The sequence below is a fragment of the Drosophila tropicalis genome, unplaced genomic scaffold, assembly GCF_018151085.1.
Source record: "Drosophila tropicalis isolate 14030-0801.00 unplaced genomic scaffold, ASM1815108v1 contig_393, whole genome shotgun sequence".
NCBI classification, from domain to species: domain Eukaryota; kingdom Metazoa; phylum Arthropoda; class Insecta; order Diptera; family Drosophilidae; genus Drosophila; species Drosophila tropicalis.
Genome location: NW_027172855.1, coordinates 3,968,062 through 3,991,291, shown reverse-complemented (window position 1 = coordinate 3,991,291; position 23,230 = coordinate 3,968,062). Strand labels below are relative to the sequence as shown.

The window sequence follows — 23,230 nt, the reverse complement described above, 5'->3', positions numbered from 1 at the left end:
ATATCTGCTCTGGGCCTGGGAAATGAAGCAAATGCTTCCGCTATTGACCCCACCAGCTGCACTTGCTCGCATTCTTGTTCGTTTTTTGAGTCGCCGAATCTGTGGATATTTTGAGCACTTATTGTTAATAGAAAAAAAAACCAATAAGTGAAAAAGAAACAGCTGACCATCAAATAAATTAAACTTACAATAGTGTTAATAGGTGTAAGATTTTCGCTATTTGTTGCATACTTTATGGCGCTGACGAATCAAATATCCTTTTTCGAAGATTGCCCAAAATGGATTTAAGAGTGTTTGGTATGATTATAATTATTAAATATTTATTACATATACCTCTGAATATATACATAATTATATAATCCAAAAGATACTCAATTTTTTTGTCAGAGTGTGGCAAAATTAAACACCTCTAACCTTAAGAGGAAGAAGGAATTGAATTTGCTCAATGCACACCAATGAAAAAGGTTTGAAATAAGATTTATAGTTGCTAACTTGTTACTTTTAAGGTAAGAAGAATATATTTGATAAAGTTTAATAAAGTCTCTGGCCAAAATCATTATCACACCGATTTTCGGGAGCAGAATATTTCCCTTTCCCTTGAGAAACTAGTTAGAAAGAGACGAAGACTGACCACATTTCTGATATCCCCTTGAAGCCTATTTTCTTAAACAAAGTACCCAGTTTGAAAAGTTTTCAAAAAATTGAATCGATGTAACACTTAAATTTTTTACTTGGTTGGTAAAATAAAAACTTTAATCAGAAAGCATTTGTTGTCAGGTGTGAGCAGTTGGAATAATTGTAATTTATATATCTCTTATAAGTATAAAGAAAAAAACAAATAGTAAAATAGCCAAAAATGTGTGATGTACAGGAGGTGATGAGTGACCTATGCCAGAGCTTCAAGAGGTCGAAGAATATACGGCGAGAGGAGATGGTCAAGTTACTTCATCAAGTGCGTTGCTGTGAATGTGGTCACAGGAGCCGTATGGAAAATGCAAAAGACGGCAGCGCCCCGGAGAGAAGTTCATCGAAAATAAGTGTTTTGCTGTGGTCCTGCATTATTTTTATGCTGTTGTTCATTTTCTTTTTGATATATGTGGCACGACGTTATAATCATATGAGGGCCTATGGCAGTGGTGCATGTGGCTCGACCTTCTTTTACACCTTCACAGATTGTGATGTGTTATTTTAAGGATGAATATTATCAATATATATATTTATGTATCGGAGTTCTCTTGCGTATGAATGATGGGAGATTGTGGGTTGGGTGAGTTTGCCGGGGTGGGGGGGTGGCAACACCACCCTGGGCGTGTCTGGCAATATTGAAAGTATTTCGTGCATAACTTTCCGCCTCGCTTTATGATTGGGCGCTGACATAAATTATTCATAACCGTAGATGCCAGACAGGGACAGATAGTCATATGAAGAGAGTCGGAGAAGTAGACAGTGTTCACACACACACACACACACATTTACAGTTATGTATTTTGGGGGTGGGTGTCCTTCTTGGCTATCTGTCGGCCTATGCCGATATCCATCATTGAATAAAAAGGAAAGAAAAACGATTTGAGTTTTCAAGAAAAGCAAGCAAAAGGTGATGGTCCTCCTGGCGACGAATCCGGAAAAAAACTGAAAAAAATTATTGCCCACCATTTTTCCAAGTTGTTGGCTTACATCAATATTGACATAAGTTAATTGAAGCCCCACGGCTGACAAAAGCATGTATCAATAGCAAATGGCGGGCACACTTTGGCTTTGGCTTTGCCTTTGGCTTGGGCTTGGGTCAACGCTCAACTGAACAACCACGAAAGGCACTTTTGCCTGCTTCGAATTTGAGAGAGGGCAGAGGGAACTTGGGGGTTACATCAGTGCAGCACAATGCCCTGAGGGTGCTGATCCACTTCCATGTGAAAGAAGTTTAAAATAGAATTGTGGCGCAAGCTTCACATATTGAGGGTGTCGATTCCATCACCTGCTGAGATGGTCATCGCTTTGATAGATTTAATTTCGCCTGATTGTGACCATTATGGGTTGAAAGGTTAATATGTGAAAATTCGCTTTAGATTGATGTCAACAAAAAGGTGCCTGACATTAATTAAATCAATATAAAAAGTATCTTTTCTGTATTATGTCTTCTAAATTTATGTATGAGATTATAAAATTATTCTAGTTTTTCAATATATCAGATATTACATTGTGTTTCACAGCGAACTTCGACAGCGTCAGAATTTGTATTCCTTTACAAGTTTTCTATTATTTTTTCCTTATTTATAGTGAACCAGAGGCGAGGAGTTACACGCTAAAAGGCATATCCCTGAATGAACTATACTCATCCTGTCAACGATTAGACGAGATTTGGAATTAAATGATGGAAAGAGATGGAAAACTCTTCATAGAGTACGTATTTAATAAATATTTAATATATGTATATTTATAGTTATAGTCTCTTACAAAATCAAAGTCAATGTGATTTAATATAAATGTTTTAAGGTTTTAAAAATATATTACTTTTAATTGTTCTTTTATTATTTCGAAAAATGGGAATTTTTAATTACTAGATATTACATTATGTTTCACGGCGAACTTCGACCGCGTCAGAATTTGTATTCCTTTACAAGTTTTCTATTATTTTTTCCTTATTTATAGCTTTAAAAGTGGAAAAACGTTTTATCGAAAAAAGTAGCAAATAACGAAGTTATTGAAAAAAGTCACTGTCTTCCACCGATCGTTCCTCTGGGAACTATATGATATAGTCACCCGATCTTGATCAAAGTTCACATAGTTGTGTGTAGATGTAATAAACTCATTAATACAAAATTTCACTGTTTGTTACTTTGTCGTTTGTATGAGAAATATAAAATATAGTGGTCAGATCCGGCTGATATACAACCCATGCAGTATATACAAGCCTACATGTAAAAAAGAATAATGATTTATTACTTTAATTTTAAAATATTTATGACTGTTTAACATTTGATGTTGTTTTGGGAAAAAAACTTCAACATTTTAAATAACTATAAGCTTAGTAATATTGTTATTCTCATGTCGTCTTTTTGGGATTCTTAAGCTAATAACATTTTCTTGACTTTGGCCAACACAATTTTGCTTATCGTTGAATATTTAAACAAGGAAACTTCAAGATAGGCATGGGTTCATCCAATATAAAGGACGGACGGACGGATGTTCCAGACAAAATTTATTTGGAGTACTATGAACCAGTGGCGTAGCCAGAAAATTTTTGGGGGGTTAACATGTTTTAGGATCAAAGATATTGAATTGGCTGAATCAATTTTATAAGAAATGAACCAATTTTCGGGGGGGGTTTATCCCCAAAACCCCCCCGTTACTACGCCACTGCTATGAACTAGCCCCAGAGCGTTCATTCCGAGTGAAGGATTCGAGGGTGGCAGACCAATTTAAGACAAGGATAGGTCAAACTCAAGACATGACAAAATTCGATGGTTTCATACAAAATTTTTTGATGAAGTTTTTCCTTAAAGTTTTTTTGAAAAGTGCTTCTAAAATATTAATTTTTTTTACAAACTTTCTTCAGCAAAGTTTCTTAGAATTGAAAGGGCTACCAATGTTGGAAAGACAAAAGCTTTGGAACAAAATTTACTTTTTAATCATTTGGTATTTACAGCCGAAACTGTAAATAAAGGATATCAATGGATATTGATAAAACATAATGAAACTGAGCAACTACATAATATGTATCATGTAAAATAATATCAACTAAAGAATTAGCTACAACTACTCCCTCCAGTTAACCCTCCTACAGTGAATAAAAATACAAATCCTAAAGCTCAAAGAATTGCAAGAGAATAGTTACCTCATTCAATAAATCATAATAATCTAATTGCTATACATTATCCTAAAGATCCAAATCCAGGTAAAGGATCAAGATCAAATATTAAGTATTAAAGTTTCGATCTGGTAATAATAACTGTAATTACTGTTATAGTACAGCTCCTTAAAAGCTTTAAACTATACTTCTAACTAATAAAGGAGGAGGACTAACAAAGCAGGAGGAAGAAGTCCTAATTTCTTTTTATTTGGTATGTATTTTCTTAGGCTTTTCTGTTTGGCGTAATTTTATGCCACTAATATATACTAAAGTATAACTACACTTGAACCACGACCGATAGTGAATTAAATTTCCCGTCGAATGAGATATTGTTCATCAAAATCGGATATGAAATAGATACTCCTCGTTGCATTCGAAACATTTCATTTGTTTTCAAATTTGCCGCTTAGCACTCACCCTTAGGACTATTACCACCCTTAGGAATATTACTCGCACCCTTAGGACTATTATTCATGAATTTAACGTTATGTCTTAAAATTCATGTTCTTTGAGTTCTTTAAGTTTAAAGCAAAAATTTTCTATCAATTGTTTTAGTGACTTATTATTTAAATACTATCTATTTTGATTCCCTAAAACATTGATATAATTGAGAAAAAAATTTCTTGGCAGAAAAATTCGAGTGTAAAATGACTTAACGCAACTGCCATAAAGATTTATCGGTCAATAGTAGAGTTCTCTGCTAACAAGTACATGTCCACCTTGACCAAGGTTCTGATACTAAAGAAAAATTAGAAATATCTTTGCATTGAAAACAACTGAACTTTTCTGAAACAAAAAAGATTAGATTTAATTTTCATTTCTTTTAAATGTGTCTTATCAAATTATGATCTCGACACATTTAATGGTTGATTAAAAATCTTGACAAATCACAAATAGAAATCAGCTGACAAACATATAAACAAAAACATGACAGAGACACAATAAATTATTGATTAACTGAACCAAATGCATCAGTTCGTGACTTTGATATTTTTCATTTGGCCATACAGTACACCCTCATACATAGATACCAGTAAATTCAGAAGCAATACCAATTTTATTCGTAGGTCAAGGTTTCCAAAAATAGTTAATAAGAAATTTTTCAAGCTCTTACCAATTTGTCGTTCAGGGAAGGTTAGTCAGTTGATTCTCTGATAAATGCTCAAAAAAAGAACCTTTACAAGATTAGGGCGTGGTTTTGAATCAAACTAGCAGTAATGACTTTTTTCTGGGGGTATATATAAAGCAGATTAACCATGTATTTCTAGTTAATAGAGCGACAAATTTCAAGTGATTAAGAAGGTTTGAGTACTAAACATATCTGATAATAACTGTAAGCCCAAAGATTGAAACAGGTAAATGGTAAAAGCTGCTTTTAGTGAGAACTAAAAATTTTAAGAACTGAAAAGTGTCTACAAATATGAAAAAGGAAAATCATTTTTAAGAATGATTATTTTTATATCAATAATTCCACGAAATATCCAGATTTATCAAAGTTCCACAGTCATCTAAATTTATATTTCAATATTTCTACTAGATTTTCAGATATGGCAACATATGCTAAGGAATTGGAAGCTAATCAAATTTATACAAATAATTTTGAGAACTATCTAAGACCCAAAAAATCTGAAAGACTTCAATATTTCTCAATGAAAATGAATTTAAATTTAAGATTCTTCACATTTCTGGAGTCAATATTTTTAGTAGGTTGGAAAAGATTACGTCAAGTACGTTTGCCTAGGTTCCTTCACTTTTTAAGGGCTCGGCAGGACGATGGTCTGTGCAAACGTAAAACTGGTTTCGAAATCTATTCTGAAATGGCCAGTATACACGGCTTTCATATATTTGTTGGGGCCAAGACATGGCAACGGATTTTATGGTGGTGTGTCATTTGCCTGGCGGTTCTAATGTCTGTTATTGTCATCACAATGTTGCTAATGATTAATCAGGATAGGCCGACAACACGATTTATAGAAAGCATGATGATACCCACATCAGAGATGCCCTTTCCAGCTATAACCATCTGCAATATGAATAGAATATCCAGAAAGAGTTTATTGAAGAAAGCACGAGAATTAAATGTGACAGAAAAAACTTTGCGTGAAATTAATGGGTTTAGCGTAGGAAACATTACTAACCTGAATTGGACCCAATTATTCGAAGAACTTGCTCCGAAGATTTGTTCACAAATTGTAAATTGTAAATGGGAAGGAGACGCAAAAATTTGCCATAACCTATTGCATTCGGTTTGGACCCAGGAACAAAGGATTTGTTGCTCCTTTAGCAAACAATCTCAACTGTATACCTCTCACTATGGTTCTGCCAAAGGCTTGAGTCTTCTGCTAGACCCTCAAACTGAAGATTATGGTAATGTTAATTTTGCCTCATCTGGATTTGAGATCTTGGTACATGAATCGCAGGCAGTAGTGAGTGATGCCACACAAAGGTTTTATGTTCCCAGCGGTTCAGAAGCACATCTCATGATCAAAGTCTTTGGCACTCACTCTGGAAGCCAATTAAGAAGCTTACCTTTAGACAAACGTCGCTGTTATCTAAAAGATGAGCGACAATTGTTCCATTTTGATGTTTATAGACAAATTAATTGTCTGGCTGAGTGTCGCAGCGAACGACTCTATGGGATTTGTGGCTGTTTGCCCTCACATTTACCACGTCAAAGCGATTGGCCAGTATGTCAAGTGGATCAATTTAAGTGTTTGCAATTACATGGTGAGAAAAACAATTGATTAATCTTTTAAGACTCTAAGAAAAAGTCCATTTAAGCCACTGATCTAGCTGGCGAGATTATTGACAAAGAGAGTGGAAGTTATCTGTGCAATTGTCTGCCGCCTTGTGACTTTTATCGCTATGTAATTCAAAGTGATGTCAGAAGAATGTATAATTATAGTGAGACTGGGTGAGTGTTACTATTCAAAGTCATTTACAATGTACATCATTATGTTGGATATATAATTTTCATTGGCAGCTCTAATTCATCACAAAAGGTCCTTGTTCATGCCTACTTCGATTCACCCATTGCCGAGCAGATACGTTTGGATGTCTCTGAGAACTGGTTGCAGTTCATAGGCAAGTAGTCAGTCCATTCCTTTATTTATATCCTGTCACTAATGACCTTTGTTTTTTTTTTACATGCTAACCATTTAATATCTACTTGTCATTCTTCGAGGGCAGGCAATATTGGCGGTATAACTGGACTATTTATGGGCTGCAGTTTTGTTTCGGTATTCGAACTCATATTCTTCACATGTGTGCGACCCACTTGTAATTGGTTAACTAGGCAACAAATACGGTATCGTCTGCAACTAGCTAGAAGAACTAAGACCCAAGTAGGGCCATTAGTCCAACCTAATTAGGTGCGACTAATTGCTAAAGTCAAAGTGGATTGTCAGTCGTTGCTGGTGAATCAATGGAAATAGACTAGGAATATGGCATTCAAAAAGCGTCGTATATTCGATTTACGTCAGGTTCAGGCCGAACAACTTGCTTCCAGCACTACAAGTACAGTTCCAATTGATCAGAATCCTAGAGAAGTACCAACGAGAAGGCACAAGAAACCTCTGCTATGTCTACATCAAGTGACCAAATGGTTTAGAGAGAATTTACGTAATTATTGCCAGACAACTTCGTTGCATGGCTTCAATTATATAACACGTCAGGATATTAGTCGGTATGAACGTTGGTTTTGGATTCTTGTGGTCTTTCTGGCCATTATTACCTCAATTGTCTTGGTGATTGTGTCTTGGTATTCGAATCGGGAAACTCCGACAGTCACGGTAATTGAAAGTTCACATTTTCCCACTTGGAACATACCGTTTCCAGCTGTTACCATTTGCAATTTCAACAAAATATCAAAGACTAAAGCCTCTGGACTATTCGAACGAATGTAAGTAGAACTCGAATCTTTTAAACTTTAAATTGGTTTCGTATCCTTTTTACTCTACAGCCGCTTACCCCCCAACGTAACCAAAATGCATGTGCATAAATTGTTCAATTTGACACTCTTGCCCGTCGATCACATTGTTAGCAATCGTACATTGGAGATCTATGAAAAAATATTAACATTCAATAATCTCACACTGTCTCAGTTGACCCGTGAACTATCGCCAGATTGCATAGATATGATCACTCGTTGCATTTGGAAGGGCATAAGTTCACGTTGCGATAGTCTCTTTCAACGCATCGAGACCATGGAGGGACAATGCTGTAGTTTTAATTACTTTGCTGCCCAAAATAACAACTTTCCCGAGTAAGTCACAATATTCCCTTTCACTAAGTTTGATAACAAATTTCTTTGTTATTAGGAAAATTGCCTATCAAGTGCCGAAACGTCCTTATCGTGTCACTGGCTGTGGCTATCCCACTGGTCTTTCGGTCCTATTGAATCCCATGACCTCGGAATATTATGGAACCTTTTTTAGTGGCTATGGTTTTCGTTTACTCATCCACGATGCTTACAATTTTCCCGATGAAAATTCCGAGACTAAAGTTGTTACATCGACTCGTGAGAGTTTTGTGCGAATCAATCCGGAATCTACTTATGCCACCAGTGATATCCGTCGCATGGATCTGGCGGAAAGGAATTGTCTCTTTGGCAGTGAACGAACTTTGATTGGCCTGAGACGTTATTCATTTATCAATTGCATGTTTGAGTGCCGAGTGACCATGACCCTCAAACGCTGTGGCTGTGTTCCCTCCTATGTAACCAATAATGGTAGCATGAAGGTCTGCGGAATATCCGATGCAAATTGTTTGATACACAGCAAAAGTGAGTATTCAACTGGGCAAATTATATTCAGAGATAAAAATTATTATAAATATTATGAAAACAGATCTTTAAATTAAAGTATTTGTGATATGACAAACTTAAACAAAGGCACTCTATTTACCCTATTTCCAGGACTCTTTTCGCATGCCTTGGCTAATTTGAATCTATCACTTTCGATAGTACGTCAAACTAGTCACTTTCCTTGTGAATGTCTGCCCGATTGTCAATCGAATCATTATGTATCCGAGAGTACAATGGGTAGACTTGATATGAGTTACTCGTTTAATAGAATTACCAATAGGTAACTATAGCAACTAACTAAAATTTAATAAACTAACATAAGTGTTTTAGCAATCAGACGGACAGCATATTGTTGCATGTTTTCTTTAGCGATCTGATGAGTACTAGATATCGCACAGATATCTTTCAAAATTGGCTATCGGCTTTGGGTAAGCTAATGCCTTTGCATGATAATGACATATTTAATCGAAATTGTTTATTGGACATTTTTCTGACAGCTTCATTTGGCGGCCTGTTGGGCCTAATAATGGGTTTCAGTATTGTGACGGCATTCGAGTTCATCTATTTTCTGACATTTCGTCCTGTATTTAACTATATTAATCGGGAGTAGTTGCCTGTGCATTGATTGATGACCCTCAAAAAGTAAGGTATAAAATGATAGAACTTTTATTCACAAGGGATTCAATCTACAATGGAGACTCATCGTCGTTTGTTCAAAGAGTTTTTAAGCAAAAGTTATATCAATGGTTTGCAACTTTTGGTTTATCAATCACCTGTACGTTATGCCAAGTAAGAAAATCAACAAAATTGGCAATAAAAGTGGCTAAAAATATTCAACAACTTGTAGAACTCTTTGGTTAATCTTTCTGGCTGTTATTGTGATATGGACTCACATTATTATTGTGAATCTCACACAGGAGTATCTAGTGCAACCAACTGAAATACACATGTCACCCAATTTGGTTCACGTATCGAATAGCCCATTTCCGGCCATTGGTGTTTGTACAGCAAATAAAATAAGTAAAAGTCTACTCAAGAGTTATGCCATCAAAATGTAAGTATTGATTGATCTTTATTTAATCGAAATATCCCAAAGTCTTGACCTCAGCGGCCATGGCAATGATAGAATCCAAGAGCTCTTCGCTGGCAGGAATAATTTGCTCAGCTGGCAGCTTGAAACCGGTTAGGATGGAATTGGAAGATGGACGCAATTCATAGCAGAAGGACATGCGCACATCCTGTTCTCCATAAGCCCAATCGACACTAGCTCCAGCAGCTGGGTAGATAGCATCATAGATATTTCCACCAGTGTACTTGGTGCCATAGCGTTTGTTAACAGCAGCAACTGAGGCATCGAATACCTTCTCGAAGTCGGCCACATTGTCGGGCAAATCGGAGGTGTGTCCATAGGGATACAACAAGTACTGGGAGTAGGCGTGCAGGGAGATGTACAATTGAATCTTGCCCTTAAGGGAGGCAATGTACTTGGATAGCGACAAAGTCTCGATTTCAGAGAAGGCCGATGGACCGGCATAGGTATCCGAGCAAGCGCTGCTACTGGCACCCACCTCATTCCAATGGAAGGCCCAGTTACGGTTGGGATCGGCACCATAACAGCTGCCATAAGGTGTACGAGTCTTGCGCCACAGACGATCTGTGGTATGGGTGTACACAAAACCATCAGGATTGGCATGAGGCATAATATACCAGACATAATTTTCAGCCAATGCCTTAACGCTGGCATCGGTGGAGGTCAAGAGTTGATTGATGATATAGGTGGCTGCAGCTGGGGCAATCCACTCACGAGCATGTATGCCAGCCTCCAGGAAAATACCTGGCTTGTTGCTGCCACCCTTGGCAATCTGCACACCCAAAATCGAACGTCCCTGGTAGGTTTTGCCACCCTCAATTAGGGTAACCACTCCGGGATTGGAGGAAGCCAGATATTGCAACCAGGTGTAGGTATCATCCAATTCGTAGTACTGAGCCCAGTTATAGTCGCTAACGGCACGTCCCTTAATGGCCACCTTCTCGTCAGTCTCATCCAGATATTTCTGCAAGTCCTTGGTCACTAGTTCATATTTGATTTCCGATTTTCCCAAAATGTCCAATAGATCGGGCACCTTGTGGGGGGCCACAACTATTTGGACATCGGCTCCAACAATGTGCACACCATCAAGGAAAATAATCGAATCACTCGAACTCTCCAAATCCTTGAGTACAGCCAATTGCTCGGCATTCTCGGTATTCACCTTGTAGGCACGGTAATTATCATAGCGAGCACGTTCCGCTTGTCCACCGGCAACCACGAACAGAAGACCCAAAAGGGCCAAAACTAGAGACTTATTCAGCGACATGACTGTCGTTGGTAGTACGTATGAGCTCTTAACCAACTTGTCAACTTGCTTTTATACCAATTTACTGCTCTATGATAAGCAAATGCTGCACACATCGGCGATAAGCCAATTAACCGAATCTAATTTATTGCCCTGTAGTTACTTTGTCATTTTAGGCTATATTATAAATATAAGAAGTTATCTTTTGGGTCTTACTGAACTTTTCAATTGTAAATCACAGCTAATACTCGTCTCATTCAAAAAATAGACAAGGTCTAGCCGAAGATACAGTCAAAAAAAAATGTTTAAGACCCTGGTTAGACCTTATCAGACACATATTCCCTATTTGTCTCAAGAGGCTTTCGAGTTCCTTTCAAGTTTTTTTCTTAATTAGATTTTATTGTATGATCATCATAGGAACTACTATTTTCAGTAACTTTATCAAGAGGCAATCTACTTCGATGTGATTCTTTTTTTTTAGACATTATAATGATAGGGCAATTTCATGTGAACCAAATCATTTCAATCTATCTTTAGATTAGGAAATCTTTTAAAATTTTCCCAATAACTTAATCATGAGCACAAACTCAACACTAAAATACAAAGTCTGCGATTCTGCCTACGTTTGCTTTCTTATCTCCTTAATCATTGGGTAAAAAAAGTGATTTTTATTCTCCAAAGACTCTTTAAATTCTCATAGATCCATTCAAAGGATTCAAATTTTGTTGGTATGAACTTACTAACACCAGATGAAAAGCCAAAAAAAGGCCCCGACTTCTCTAAAGCGTTTCTAAAACAAATATAGGATCAGTTCCAAAATAATATAATTCGATCTTAGACTTGCCTCTTGTAACAAGATCTCACCGTTTATCCCAGTCAATTATCGGTTTTGTGAACCCCTTTCTGGTAAAGGCCCTTCTCTAAATCCAGTCCTGTGTCTCTATTTCAAAAACCTTCTGGTGACCTTTAATATCCTCAGACATCTAATAGAACATAACATTAATATATTCCAATGCCCAAACGACAAACTAAAACAGAGTATTTGATATTCGAAAAACGAATAGAGTTACTTCTTGAACTTTAAGAACAAAAGATTCTCAAAATTTCGAATGACTGAACTTACTAAATCGTAATGCTGTTAAGCACAAAAAAAAATACAGGATCAGTTAAGTTATAATAAATTTACTTTCCAGACATACGAAAAAGTTATTGGGAGTTTAAATACTTGACTTTTTTAATGTTTATTTGTATAATTTCATAACAGACCAAGAAAAAAATACTTTTCATTCAATCATCGATTGCCGAAGATTGGAAACTTTAATTCGGTATCTGTATTATTTTTTTAAAGTTCTAGCTGCCTTAATCATTTCAACCAAAGCATCGGTTGTCTCCTGGCCAGTGGGTATAATCTGTGATGCGGGTAAACGGAAGCCCGTCCAGAAACTATAGCCCGATGGTCTCAACTCATAGCAGAATGAGTATTTCACTTTCAATACGCCGTAAGCCCAATCCATGCTAGAACCAGCAGCTGGATAGATGGCATCATAGACATTGCCACCAGTATAACGTGTGCCAAAGCGTCTTTTCATTCCCTGAACAGCTGCCCTAAAGATATATTCCAATTCCTTATGATTTTCGGGTAGACTTGATGTATGCCCATAAGGATAAAGTAATAATTGTGAGAACGAATGCAGTGATAGGTACATGAAAACGGGCTCAGGCAAGGCTTGTAAATATTGGGCCAGAGTTTCAGTTTCCTTTTCGGAGAATGCCTTGGGTCCAGCATAAGATTCCGAGCAAGGTTCATCGCTGGCTCCAACTTCGCGCCAATGAAAGGCCCAGTTACGATTCGGATCGGTCCCATAACAATTGTTTGCCTGTGGACTACGTGTCTTGCGCCACAAACGGTTCTAAAAGCAAATAGCAAAAGAGAATTTAGTTGGAATTTAAGTCAATAGAAGCAACTTACTGTGGAGTGTGTATAGACATAACCATCGGGATTGGCATGTGGCAATATGTACCACACATAGGACTTGGCCAAATTTATAATGTCGGGATTTTGCGAGGTCAAAAGTTCATTGATGAAGAATGTAGATGTTGCCGGACTAATCCACTCTCGGGCATGCATTCCAGCTTCCAGAAAGATGGCTTGTCTATCTCCCTCGCCTTTATGATCGATTCTAAGCCCCAAAAGATCACGTCCTTCATAGCTTTCGCCTGCCTTAAAGACACTTGCCACATTTGGATATTTTCCTGCTGTATTTTGTAGCCATTGATAGGTATCGTTCAATTCATGATACTCTGTCCAACTATAGTCATCACTCCGACGATTGGCATCCGCTATGGGTTCAATATCCATGTCCAAACTGGCCTGGGCATTCTCATCAATAAGCTCGTAACTAAGTTTGACATTATCAAGTAAGTCTAGAAAGGTTTTATCGAATTCTGGAGCTACAAGCACATCTAAGATGCCCAATTTCAAATGGTTGAGAAAGAAAAATTCTTCCTGGCGCACTTCCAGAGATCTTAAACTTTCCAATTGTTCTGGTTTATTGGGTTTCAGGCGATAAACACGATGATTTAGAAAACTCCGATGTGCGCCAACACTTAGTTCGATAATGGCAAATAATAGTAACAACTTAAGTAACTTCATATTCAAGACTAAATTAAATGCCTTTTCTGCATGAGCTTTTTATACTCACTTGATTGAACCACTTTGGCATACTAATTTCTCCACTCCTTTTAGCTATCAACAACAACAACAACAACAGGCGATTAATTCTAGTGACTCCCCGCAGTTGGCCCTAAATGCCGACGACATGGCTCAACGTCTACTTGTACTCACTGAATTCTATTTAAATCCACACGATGAACCCCAGTTGGATAAATTGGAGTTAACACAACTCCATTGGCTCCTCTCCAGCTATTACAATGATACCGAGTACTCAGTGCGGGATATTTTGCGTCATTTATCACCCGATTGCAGTGAGCTAGTAATCAGAGGCATTGTCTTTGGTGGCCCCGTGAATGCCAGCCAATTGTTTATCAAACGTCCCACATCGACTAGTGTGTGCTGCATATTTAACTATCACAGACGCAGTTACTCCCGGATTGAGTACTTATATTGTTTTGGTTGGAGTTGAGTGTGGTTGAAATACTTAAGCATACTTATTTTCAGAGCTCAGCGTGCTCAGGATGATGCTGAAATGTCAGCTTTACCCAATGTGGTCTTTGAATCCAATTCCATATTGAATAGTGTTCAATTTGTGTTACAAGACATGCCAGAGGAGGAATATACCTATACCTACTTGAGCAATAATGCTTTTCAGGTGGGCTTACCTATTATTTGAGGTTAGAGTCGTAGCTAGTCTACTCGTCAAAACATTTCGAATACATAAACCCAGTTTTTAAAAGTTGAATCTTTTTCCCCCGACTGTTTAGGAACTCAGTTAAAAGAACAATTAATACTTTGCACACTTGTAACTTCAAAAAAATTTTAAACAATTTTTAAAATTTATATCTCATTTTAATTGTTTTTAGTTATATTTTTGAATTGGCATGTAAATCATGTTAATTAAGTGGTAATCCTTTCGAAAGAGGTAATAAGGGCAAGAAACAGTAAAGTATTTGAGTAAAATTTAATTTTATGAAGTTCGAGTTTCTAAAATTTTTGGAGTGTTTCTATTTTAATGTTCGAAAATTGACTTTTAATCTTAAAATATTGAGAACTTATTTCTTTTGCCCGAAAATCCAATTGGTTGATGTAATTTTAATGTATACCTACTAAATTTAAATCGACTTAACTAACATATAATTTTTTGAGATCAGTAATAAATTGACGAAAATATAGTGAGCAAAAAGGCAGATTAATCAAAGATTTATGATTAAAAATTATAACATGTTTGTGCATAATGACACCGAAAACTTATGACGTCTTTTTTTATTAGTTTCGACTTCTTTCTAAGTCATGCTTTGGATCATACTTGACTTGTTTTATGTATTAGTCATGTACGATTCGGTTTAGAATGAAAAACTTATACAAGAATGAATTAATGAATGAAAAACTTATTCAAAGTTTAAAAATTCCGCAGTTCATTAGGGTTTAAGGATATTTCTGAGGGGTAAAATATCCTTTTGTTTTCCATTTGGCTTTGTTTATTTAAAACAATATTTTGAATTTACTTAAATAAATCCTTTGTGTACCATTTTAGCTTAAAATCTTTCCCCAAGAAGATTATGCTTCTGTACAGTCGACAGCATTGGGTGAAATATTGGTTGATCATAATACAATTGTCGAAATACCCATACAACCGAAATTCTTTGATGCCAGTGAATCCTTACGTCACATATCCCCAAAAACGCGCTATTGCTATTATCCCGAAGAGGGTAGACACGTATTGAATCAGTAAGTTTTTAGCTTTTAACATTTTTCCCAGTACTGTTTTATCGGTTCATCCAGATCCTATTACTCCTTGGATGAGTGTCTCTTGTTTTGTCGGGTGGAAAGCATGTTGAATCATTGCGGTTGTGTCTCACCGCCCATGGCTGGTAGTGCCATCAATTTAAAATTTTGCACTCTACCCGATTTGCCATGTCTCATGAAATGGAAGATGATCTGGTATGGTTACAATGAGTTTTCCTATGTAGATGAGGGAATCGACCAATCAGCCCAAAGGCAATGCGAACAATGTTTGCCCACCTGTGATGGCGTTTCCTTTGATATAACCAGCAATGTTGCTCCATTAAGAAACACCATAAAACCCACGGGTTATCTAACAGGACTATTGTAAGTGTAAGCGGATAATAATTCAAATTGTTTAAATCTGTAAGTTGAAAATATTTTTAGAAAAGGCTTGACCAACAATCGTCCTTTGGCCATTATAAAACTCTATTTTAAATTGCGTTTCGCTCAAGAAACCAAAACGGAAATTGTCAGCACTTGGGTTGTTCTATTAAGTTGAGTTTAACTTAAAACATTTTTATTTTTTGTTTAATATTTATATTTTCTTTTGATTCCAGATCGTTTTGGTGGCATTCTCTCTCTGATGTATGGTTTTAGCATTGTTAGTTATATAGAAATTGTCTATTATCTAACAGGCAAATGGTTTGTCTACATTTACAGGGCATTTCATAGTAAAACAGTATTCATCAATAAGTCCTTACTGCCCACAAACTTACTATACTGGCAAGAAGTAGTGCCAAAGGGACTAAAATATCCTTTAAATCTACAAGAAGTGCATCACATATAGAACCAATCAAAATCTATATCAAATAATTGAAATAAAATACAAAATGAACTCAAAAGCTATTAGCTGCATGTTTTATAAACATTTACAAAATAATAAACCTCTTAACAATCAATAGGCAATCAGGCATACTCAAATTCAATATAAGTTCTATATATTATTTATCAGTAATCTGAGACCAGTTCTAAAACCTTCGGTTAGTTAAAAATCTTTTAAAGTTTAAATAGTTTTTTTCTCCCATTGAGAATAGTTAAAGATTTTTATACTCATATATGTATGTAGGTATGTTTGTGTATTGAAATCGCATCATCAAAATAATAAATCAACAATCGAATGAACTTATTTATATATATATATATCAAAAACTTTTATATAATGCAAGCTACAAATTGTGATCCAAAATGGGTATTTTTGTTGTTGTTTGTTTCTCTCTGCCTCTCACTCACTTACTCTTTATCTTTTTTTTAATGTCCATCCTATAATGCTTAATAATCATCGCCGCGGGAGACAATTTCCTTGCATGTGGGACGCAACATAATCGTGTGCTCATATTGAGCGGTATAACAGCCCTTGATATCGCACAATGGTGGATAGGCCTCGACAATACCTTTATCGCACAGATCCTTGAGAGCCATTTGATATTTAGTGGCACCCGCACGGTCCAGCCAACGTTTGCAAAAGGCCAAAGTGCCAAAATGCTTATTGATGGTGCCCAACAGTTGTTTCGATGATTGCAAACGCAATGGAACAAATGGCACCTCAAAGTTCTTCATATAATGCGAACAGTCCATGTCATCGTGAACAAGACCACGGCCAGTGGATCCAAATGTTTCAATGGCATAGAATTCATCCTCCTCCATGCGTGTAGACTCACCGCCTTTGACAATTGGCACCGTTTTGCCAGCATGGATGCCTAGAATAGGTGAGTATTAAAGTCAAATTTTCGCTCTGATTGCTAGTTCAAAGTCTTTTGGTTTTTTGCTTACGGTACGGGCTTATCGAATGACCATTCAGATTACGTATGGCCTTAATGGGATAAGTTTTGCCATCTAGCTCCAATTCGTATGATTCCATAACTTCTTGAATGGCTGCACCAATATCGCATAGACGCACATCAATACCAGCCTCCTTGATTCCAGTATTTGTGGCCTCTTTGACGGCCTGGAGCAGCTTATCGTATTTGTTATTAAATGTCAAAGTGAAGGCACAGTCAATGATCCGTCCCTTGATGTGAGTACCAAAATCAATTTTGCACACATCATCGTACTGAAGAACGGTTGTGTCTCCAGCATTGGGTGTATAATGGGCAGCACAATGATTTAGAGAACAACCAGTGGGGAAAGCCAAACCAGCATCCAGGCCATTCTCTCCGATCAGACGACGGGCGGTGTTCTCCAGTTCTTCGCAGATCTGAATCATGGTCATACCCGGCTTAATGTAACGCTGCATATACTGACGTGTCTGACGATGGGCCTCGGCAGCTTGGCGCAACTCCTGATAAATATCCGTATTCATGCGATCCAATGCACGTTTCTCTTCGGAAGTGAAACGATCTTTGGCTGTGCGATCATCCGGCAAGTCCTTGGGTGTAGGATGTTCCACTATCTCACCTTCGGGATAGTTTCCATTAGGGAAGAGCTTGGAAATTGGTATAGTGGGTGGATCTGTTTGTCCAGATTTTTTGCCGCCTTTATTGTTTGGCTTCTTCTTGGGTTGGCCGGCTTGCTGAGCCGGTACTCCATTTGTTGCTGGCTCCGTCTGGCCATCGGCATCGGTGCCGCCCTCGGATGCTTTTTTGGCTGCCGCCTCTGTCGGAATATTGTGAAATAGAAAAGGTTAACCCACTGATAATTGTTGCATTTAATTCGGTCATTCACCTTGTCGCAATTTCTTGTTGTTCGGCTTTGGCTTTTTAACTTTTTTTACTTCATCAGTGGATTCCACATTAGCGGTTACAGTTGGCTCTGCATTAAGTGTTTCTGTTGCGACTGCGGACATTGTGGCAAATTGTTTAATATAATTGAAGTTTAACCGAAATCAAAAGCGAACTTTCCGCTTGCAAAAATATGAAAGAACAAAAACACGAGGTATCCACAGACGGAAAACAGTGTTGATTAACTATACAATGCCCGCTTCACTGTGACTAAGAATATATAGTCGATTTTCCTTACATATGTATATATAAAGCACAGAAATATATTTGTAAAGTATGAATCAATGGGGTTACGATTTTTAGTAATCTAAATTTGTTGTAGTGCCATATATTCTAATACTTTCCCAAATGATATACATATGTACATATATTGTATTTATTTTCCTTGGTCGCAGTAATGTAAGAAATCCAGTGTTGGTAACAACGTCAAAGTGAATTCCTGCAGTGCAGCCCTAAATGTTTGGTCACACTTTTGTTTATAATATAATTCATAGAAAAATACAATCAAATGGATCAAATTCTCTTTCCCACGCAACAGAAAAACAATTCTCTTAGCGACAGTGACGATGTAGATCTCAAATTCTTTAACACAACCACTGAAGACCGAAAAACTAGCGAGAGTGATACAAACGACAATGAAGATGATACCAAGGAGAAGGACAAGGAGACTGAAGGAGAGACTAACAAAACGACAGATGGAGAAAACGATTCGGGTGAACCGGCAAGCAAGAAATTAAAAACAAAAAAAGAGCTAGAGGAAGAGGAACGCGAACGTATGCAGTAAGTTAATATTTCATTGACCGATCATTTTTACTTTAACACCTCTAATCCGCTTTTGCCATCCAGAGTCTTGGTGTCCAACTTTACAGAGGAACAACTCGATCGCTATGAAATGTACCGTCGCTCAGCATTTCCAAAAGCTGCTGTTAAGCGTTTAATGCAAACTATTACCGGTTGCTCTGTATCCCAGAATGTGGTCATAGCCATGTCTGGCATAGCCAAAGTCTTTGTCGGGGAAGTGGTAGAGGAGGCCTTGGATGTGATGGAAGCACAAGGTGAGTCGGGTGCCTTGCAGCCCAAATTCATACGTGAAGCAGTGCGTCGATTACGTACAAAAGGTCGCATGCCCATAGGACGATATCAACAACCATATTTTAGATTAAATTAATTTAGGATGAGAAAATAGAATTTTTAGTCTCTAAGCATAAGTGTCATCAGGTTTTCACGTTAAATAAACTATGTGCAAAGGTTTTCATTTATCTGTTAAGTTTATTTCTAGAAAGTATATGTATATTTAAAAAATTAAAAAAACCATAAACTAATATATGTATAAATTGGAAATCTAATCCTCTCGCCTGACTTTGGCTTGCATTGTTTGAAACACAATGGGCTGCACCAGATGCGATGAGGCATAATTTAGGGGAACTGTCGCCAATGGTGTTGATCCATCCGAGGGAAAATTCAATTCCTGAGCCATTGGCATATCCCGATCAATCACTTCCTGTGCAATCAAAGTCTTGGTTTCTTCATATTCCATACCAGCTTCTGGCTTGGCGCCCATCAACAATTTACCTCTCTGCACACCCATATATTGGGTGGCTTTGGCATTGAGGGGCAACTGACCACAAGTATCGGCATGAACTTTCCGATGTGCCTGCAGATTGGAGATGCATGTAAATCGCTTGCCGCAATTATTGCAAAGGAATCGCTTTATGCCCGTATGGACAGTCATGTGAGTGAGCAGACTCTCCCGATAGGGATACTCCTTGGGACAGAGATGGCATTTATAGGGTTTGTAGTCGGTGTGTCGCGTCTTTAGATGCGATTTATATTGTGCTTTGACTTTGAACGTTTTGCCACATTTATCGCACTGATACGGCGTCTCTGCTTGGTGAAGCAACATGTGGGTTTTTAGTATACCAGCAGTAGATAAACGTTTGCCGCATTCGGAACACTGATATAGAGGCAATCGCCCGCAATCCGAACGCACATGATCTGAGAGAGAAGTGCGGCCGCTAAATTTCTTCCCACATTTATCGCATATTAAATTCCTAGGCAAGTTTCTTGGCTCCTTTTTGGAGTGGAAATTCTTTTCATGATTCTTGAGACTATCGTGTCCGGTCATATATTTATCGCATTTCTCGCAATAGAGCAGTTCCTTGTGCTGCTGATGAGCATGTTCAGTAGCTAATTCTTTGCTGGCAAAGAAAAGATTGCAATAGCATGGGCATTTAAAGGTCAAACTTCCATCTTCCCCATGGACCTTCATATGCGTCTCTAGTCTTTTTTCAACCAAATAGATTTTACTACATATTTTGCATTTGAAGACTTCTTCATCCAGTTTGGCATTGGTGTCCACATCCTTAAATATATCTTTGATATCATCTTCATTCAGTTTATGATCGTCTCTCAAATGCTTCTCATAGGGTTTACGTATATGATAGATTTTCACACAGTGTGGACATTTCCATGATTTCTCCACCTTATTCATCATTTTCAGGCGTTCTTTGAGTTCTTTTTTCGATATTTTCGACACCCGTTTAGTAGGTGTTGGAGAGGAATTCATCTCATCGTCTTCATCAGAACTTGGTGACTTTGCAGTGTTTCTCTTGCGATATTTTCGTTTTGGTTTTTCATTTTGATTATTTTTCGGCGCTCGGCCAGCTCGTTTCGTTTTATCCACCCGTACATCGAGAACATCTTCTTCAATTAATTCGGTTTCCAAATGCTCGGTCAATGGAACTGTAGCTATCTCATCAAGGATTCCGCCACCACCAGCGTGTTCCACCTTTAGACTCTCAAATGGCTTCAGACCATCACCCTCATCGGTGCTAAGCAAAACATCTAACAACTTGTCCTTTTCATTGCTAAATATATCCGCTGCACTCTCTGCTTTTACAAATAAACTCGCATCGGGATAATCGAAATCCCCATCTTCATCGACTGCCTCTTCTTTCACCTCCATGGCGGGCGCAGGCAAGGGAAGGAATTGTATTACATCCTGCTCATTATCACTATTGGCTGGATCAAAGTCTGGGCATTCCTCAGTTGAATCGGAGAGTCCATCTTCTTGTTTAAGCGCCTGCGCCTGAATCGCCGTTTGAATATGAGGTTTCCGACGACTTGCCAAGGGAATATCGTCGTCGCTATCGGTATCTTTAAAAATAATACAGTTCAAAGGTTAATCCCTCAAGATCATTTTTGATGAAAAACTAATATTTCCTTACCTGGTGGCGATTCGCTTATGAATTCTTGATCTGATGTGGAAGGTTCTATTTTTCTACCACGTCGTTGTTTCGCGGGTTTTTTCTTCTTACAGTTTGAACCATCTGTGTTCTCCATATCAATAGCTTTAAGAAATAACAGTTATGCATATTTGGTTTTTAGTAACTAAACAAACCATCACTTACAACTTTTCCGGTTTGCTTGATAAATCTCCTGTCCACAAGTGTCTGGACGACTGCGTTGATGCTTTATCAGATTCGACGAGCAAGAGAAACGTGTTGAACAGAATTTACATTCAACTTGTCTTACTGAGTTGCTGCTTCCTGCACTTGGACTGTCCTCCTAAAAATGACACAGATTTTGATTGTGATTAAAAATAAATAAAATAAAAAGACATTCCAATACCTCAGTTTTCTCATTGCTCTTAGTTGTACGCTTGTTGGGGCCACACTTATTGCAGTGTCTTTTATAGGACTCTAAATACTTGTACTCTGCCCCACATTTATTGCACACATAAGTTTTACGTTCTCCATCCTGGCTAGCGGCGACATCGTGATGTTCCGCCTTCACATGATCCTGCAGCAGATCCTCATGGCAGTAGCAGACCTCACAGTACCGACATTGGAATCCTCCTGGTGGTTCGTGTTTCTTTACATGCTTTACATAGCCGGCCAGGGACACGAGTGCTTTGTTACACACAGGACAATGGAGCTTGGGTATGCCATCTGTGGTGATCTCTACCAACATTTTTGCGACATTGTTGGACATTGTCGTAGATTTTGCATCTGAAGCTGGTGGTAGAACGTAAAAAGTAAACAAATGCCAATTGGTCAAGTGTTTTTGTTACCAGGGCTGACTGGCTATATTTTTAGCCAGGTTTTATTGAATCTAGCTTTTTTTCGTTAATAACATTCATACAATTATATAGAACAATTTTTAAAACTTCATATAACTAACAAATTAAATTGTTGCAATAATATCTTGTTCAAGAATTTGATATATTTTCCATTTGAAATTGAAGGAATTTGTCCCCTTCTTGAAATACTCTAAATTATCCAGCTAAAATGCCATGTCTTCAGCCCTGTTTAATATCAAGCGATATTTCATTGAGGGAGGGCGACGAGGAAATCGCAAGACCCAAAAGGGGTACAAAATCTGCTTATCATTTGTAAATTTATAGATTTTCCTTCTCGACCTACCCATTTTGCTTAATTTAAATTCGTTTTTTTTTTTTTTTTTTTTTCTTATCCTCTGACGAGAATCAAACACAAACAATTGCAAATGTCATTGGCTTTGCAGTCACAAAATTATTGCAGTCGGTGTGCTTTTGTTTTTGTTGTCTTTGATGCATTTTAAATGCGCGTACACTTGACACAAATATAATGGGTTTGTTGTTGTATGGCGGCACTGTGAAAAAATTTAATAAATTGCATATACACTTTAAAAAATTATAAAAAATTATGCCGAGACAGCAGACGCAATTTTTTTCACTCTATTGCGGGGGTAGAAACGACGCCCTGGTCGATAGGCAGAACAAACATGGCGATTTTTTCTCTCACTGCAATTTATCGGTTAAATGACATTATCGGAGCAAAATTTATCGGTTAATCGGCATTTCGGAGCAAAACCTATCGAATTTGAATTTGTGCACTTTTTTTTAATTTCATTTAAAGTTGACTTTCTTCTGGAAACTGCAAGAAGATGGGGAATTGCAATTGCAACCACTTGCCGCCGCGCAGGAAGCTCAAGACCGAGAACGCCATCAGCGACAGGTGCCCACATATGCTCCTGTCCAGGACACGACGGCATCAGTGATTTCTGTGCCCGCAATTCCTAATA

The 23,230-nt window shown here is 37.6% G+C and overlaps 9 protein-coding genes across 9 annotated transcripts; 5 read left to right on the top strand and 4 right to left on the bottom strand.

Annotated features, from left to right (window-relative positions):
- The first annotated feature begins 767 nt into the window (after nucleotides 1-767).
- LOC137573056 (uncharacterized) lies at nucleotides 768-1,229 on the top strand. Its single transcript, XM_068284895.1, has one exon. It carries the CDS (start codon nucleotides 857-859, stop codon nucleotides 1,190-1,192), a length of 336 nt encoding a protein of 111 aa, XP_068140996.1. The 5' UTR covers nucleotides 768-856; the 3' UTR covers nucleotides 1,193-1,229.
- Nucleotides 1,230-5,502: 4,273 nt separating this feature from the next.
- Nucleotides 5,503-7,218, top strand: ppk11 (pickpocket 11). The gene is made up of 4 exons (XM_068284857.1): nucleotides 5,503-6,574; nucleotides 6,629-6,761; nucleotides 6,831-6,931; nucleotides 7,037-7,218. Exons 1-4 carry the CDS (start codon nucleotides 5,503-5,505, stop codon nucleotides 7,216-7,218), a joined length of 1,488 nt encoding a protein of 495 aa, XP_068140958.1.
- Nucleotides 7,219-7,290: 72 nt separating this feature from the next.
- On the top strand, nucleotides 7,291-9,341 carry ppk16 (pickpocket 16). Its single transcript, XM_068284908.1, has 6 exons — nucleotides 7,291-7,748; nucleotides 7,809-8,111; nucleotides 8,167-8,630; nucleotides 8,763-8,931; nucleotides 8,982-9,079; nucleotides 9,149-9,341. Exons 1-6 carry the CDS (start codon nucleotides 7,291-7,293, stop codon nucleotides 9,259-9,261), a joined length of 1,605 nt encoding a protein of 534 aa, XP_068141009.1. The 3' UTR covers nucleotides 9,262-9,341.
- ppk18 (pickpocket 18) lies at nucleotides 9,288-16,236 on the top strand. The gene is made up of 10 exons (XM_068284856.1): nucleotides 9,288-9,440; nucleotides 9,499-9,705; nucleotides 10,375-10,540; nucleotides 10,766-10,895; nucleotides 13,676-14,102; nucleotides 14,166-14,316; nucleotides 15,199-15,392; nucleotides 15,447-15,773; nucleotides 15,834-15,943; nucleotides 16,007-16,236. The coding sequence occupies exons 1-10, from the start codon at nucleotides 9,343-9,345 to the stop codon at nucleotides 16,234-16,236; spliced, it is 2,040 nt and encodes a 679-aa protein (XP_068140957.1). The 5' UTR covers nucleotides 9,288-9,342.
- On the bottom strand, nucleotides 9,691-11,032 carry LOC137573077 (zinc carboxypeptidase A 1). The gene has a single exon (XM_068284910.1). The coding sequence runs from the start codon at nucleotides 11,006-11,008 to the stop codon at nucleotides 9,728-9,730; it is 1,281 nt and encodes a 426-aa protein (XP_068141011.1). The 5' UTR covers nucleotides 11,009-11,032; the 3' UTR covers nucleotides 9,691-9,727.
- LOC137573078 (zinc carboxypeptidase A 1) lies at nucleotides 12,265-13,640 on the bottom strand. Its single transcript, XM_068284911.1, has 2 exons — nucleotides 12,957-13,640; nucleotides 12,265-12,897 (listed from the first exon to the last, which is right to left on the bottom strand). Exons 1-2 carry the CDS (start codon nucleotides 13,638-13,640, stop codon nucleotides 12,322-12,324), a joined length of 1,260 nt encoding a protein of 419 aa, XP_068141012.1. The 3' UTR covers nucleotides 12,265-12,321.
- Nucleotides 16,237-16,508: 272 nt separating the features above from the next.
- und (methionyl aminopeptidase und) lies at nucleotides 16,509-18,338 on the bottom strand. Its single transcript, XM_068284909.1, has 3 exons — nucleotides 18,111-18,338; nucleotides 17,220-18,041; nucleotides 16,509-17,146 (listed from the first exon to the last, which is right to left on the bottom strand). The coding sequence occupies exons 1-3, from the start codon at nucleotides 18,229-18,231 to the stop codon at nucleotides 16,719-16,721; spliced, it is 1,371 nt and encodes a 456-aa protein (XP_068141010.1). The 5' UTR covers nucleotides 18,232-18,338; the 3' UTR covers nucleotides 16,509-16,718.
- Nucleotides 18,339-18,557: 219 nt separating this feature from the next.
- On the top strand, nucleotides 18,558-19,488 carry Taf11 (TATA-box binding protein associated factor 11). Its single transcript, XM_068284912.1, has 2 exons — nucleotides 18,558-18,946; nucleotides 19,013-19,488. Exons 1-2 carry the CDS (start codon nucleotides 18,675-18,677, stop codon nucleotides 19,332-19,334), a joined length of 594 nt encoding a protein of 197 aa, XP_068141013.1. The 5' UTR covers nucleotides 18,558-18,674; the 3' UTR covers nucleotides 19,335-19,488.
- Nucleotides 19,416-22,895, bottom strand: zf30C (zinc finger protein 30C). Its single transcript, XM_068284907.1, has 5 exons — nucleotides 22,591-22,895; nucleotides 21,797-22,182; nucleotides 21,577-21,733; nucleotides 21,394-21,516; nucleotides 19,416-21,322 (listed from the first exon to the last, which is right to left on the bottom strand). Exons 1-5 carry the CDS (start codon nucleotides 22,592-22,594, stop codon nucleotides 19,509-19,511), a joined length of 2,484 nt encoding a protein of 827 aa, XP_068141008.1. The 5' UTR covers nucleotides 22,595-22,895; the 3' UTR covers nucleotides 19,416-19,508.
- Between the last annotated feature and the right edge of the window lie 335 nt (nucleotides 22,896-23,230).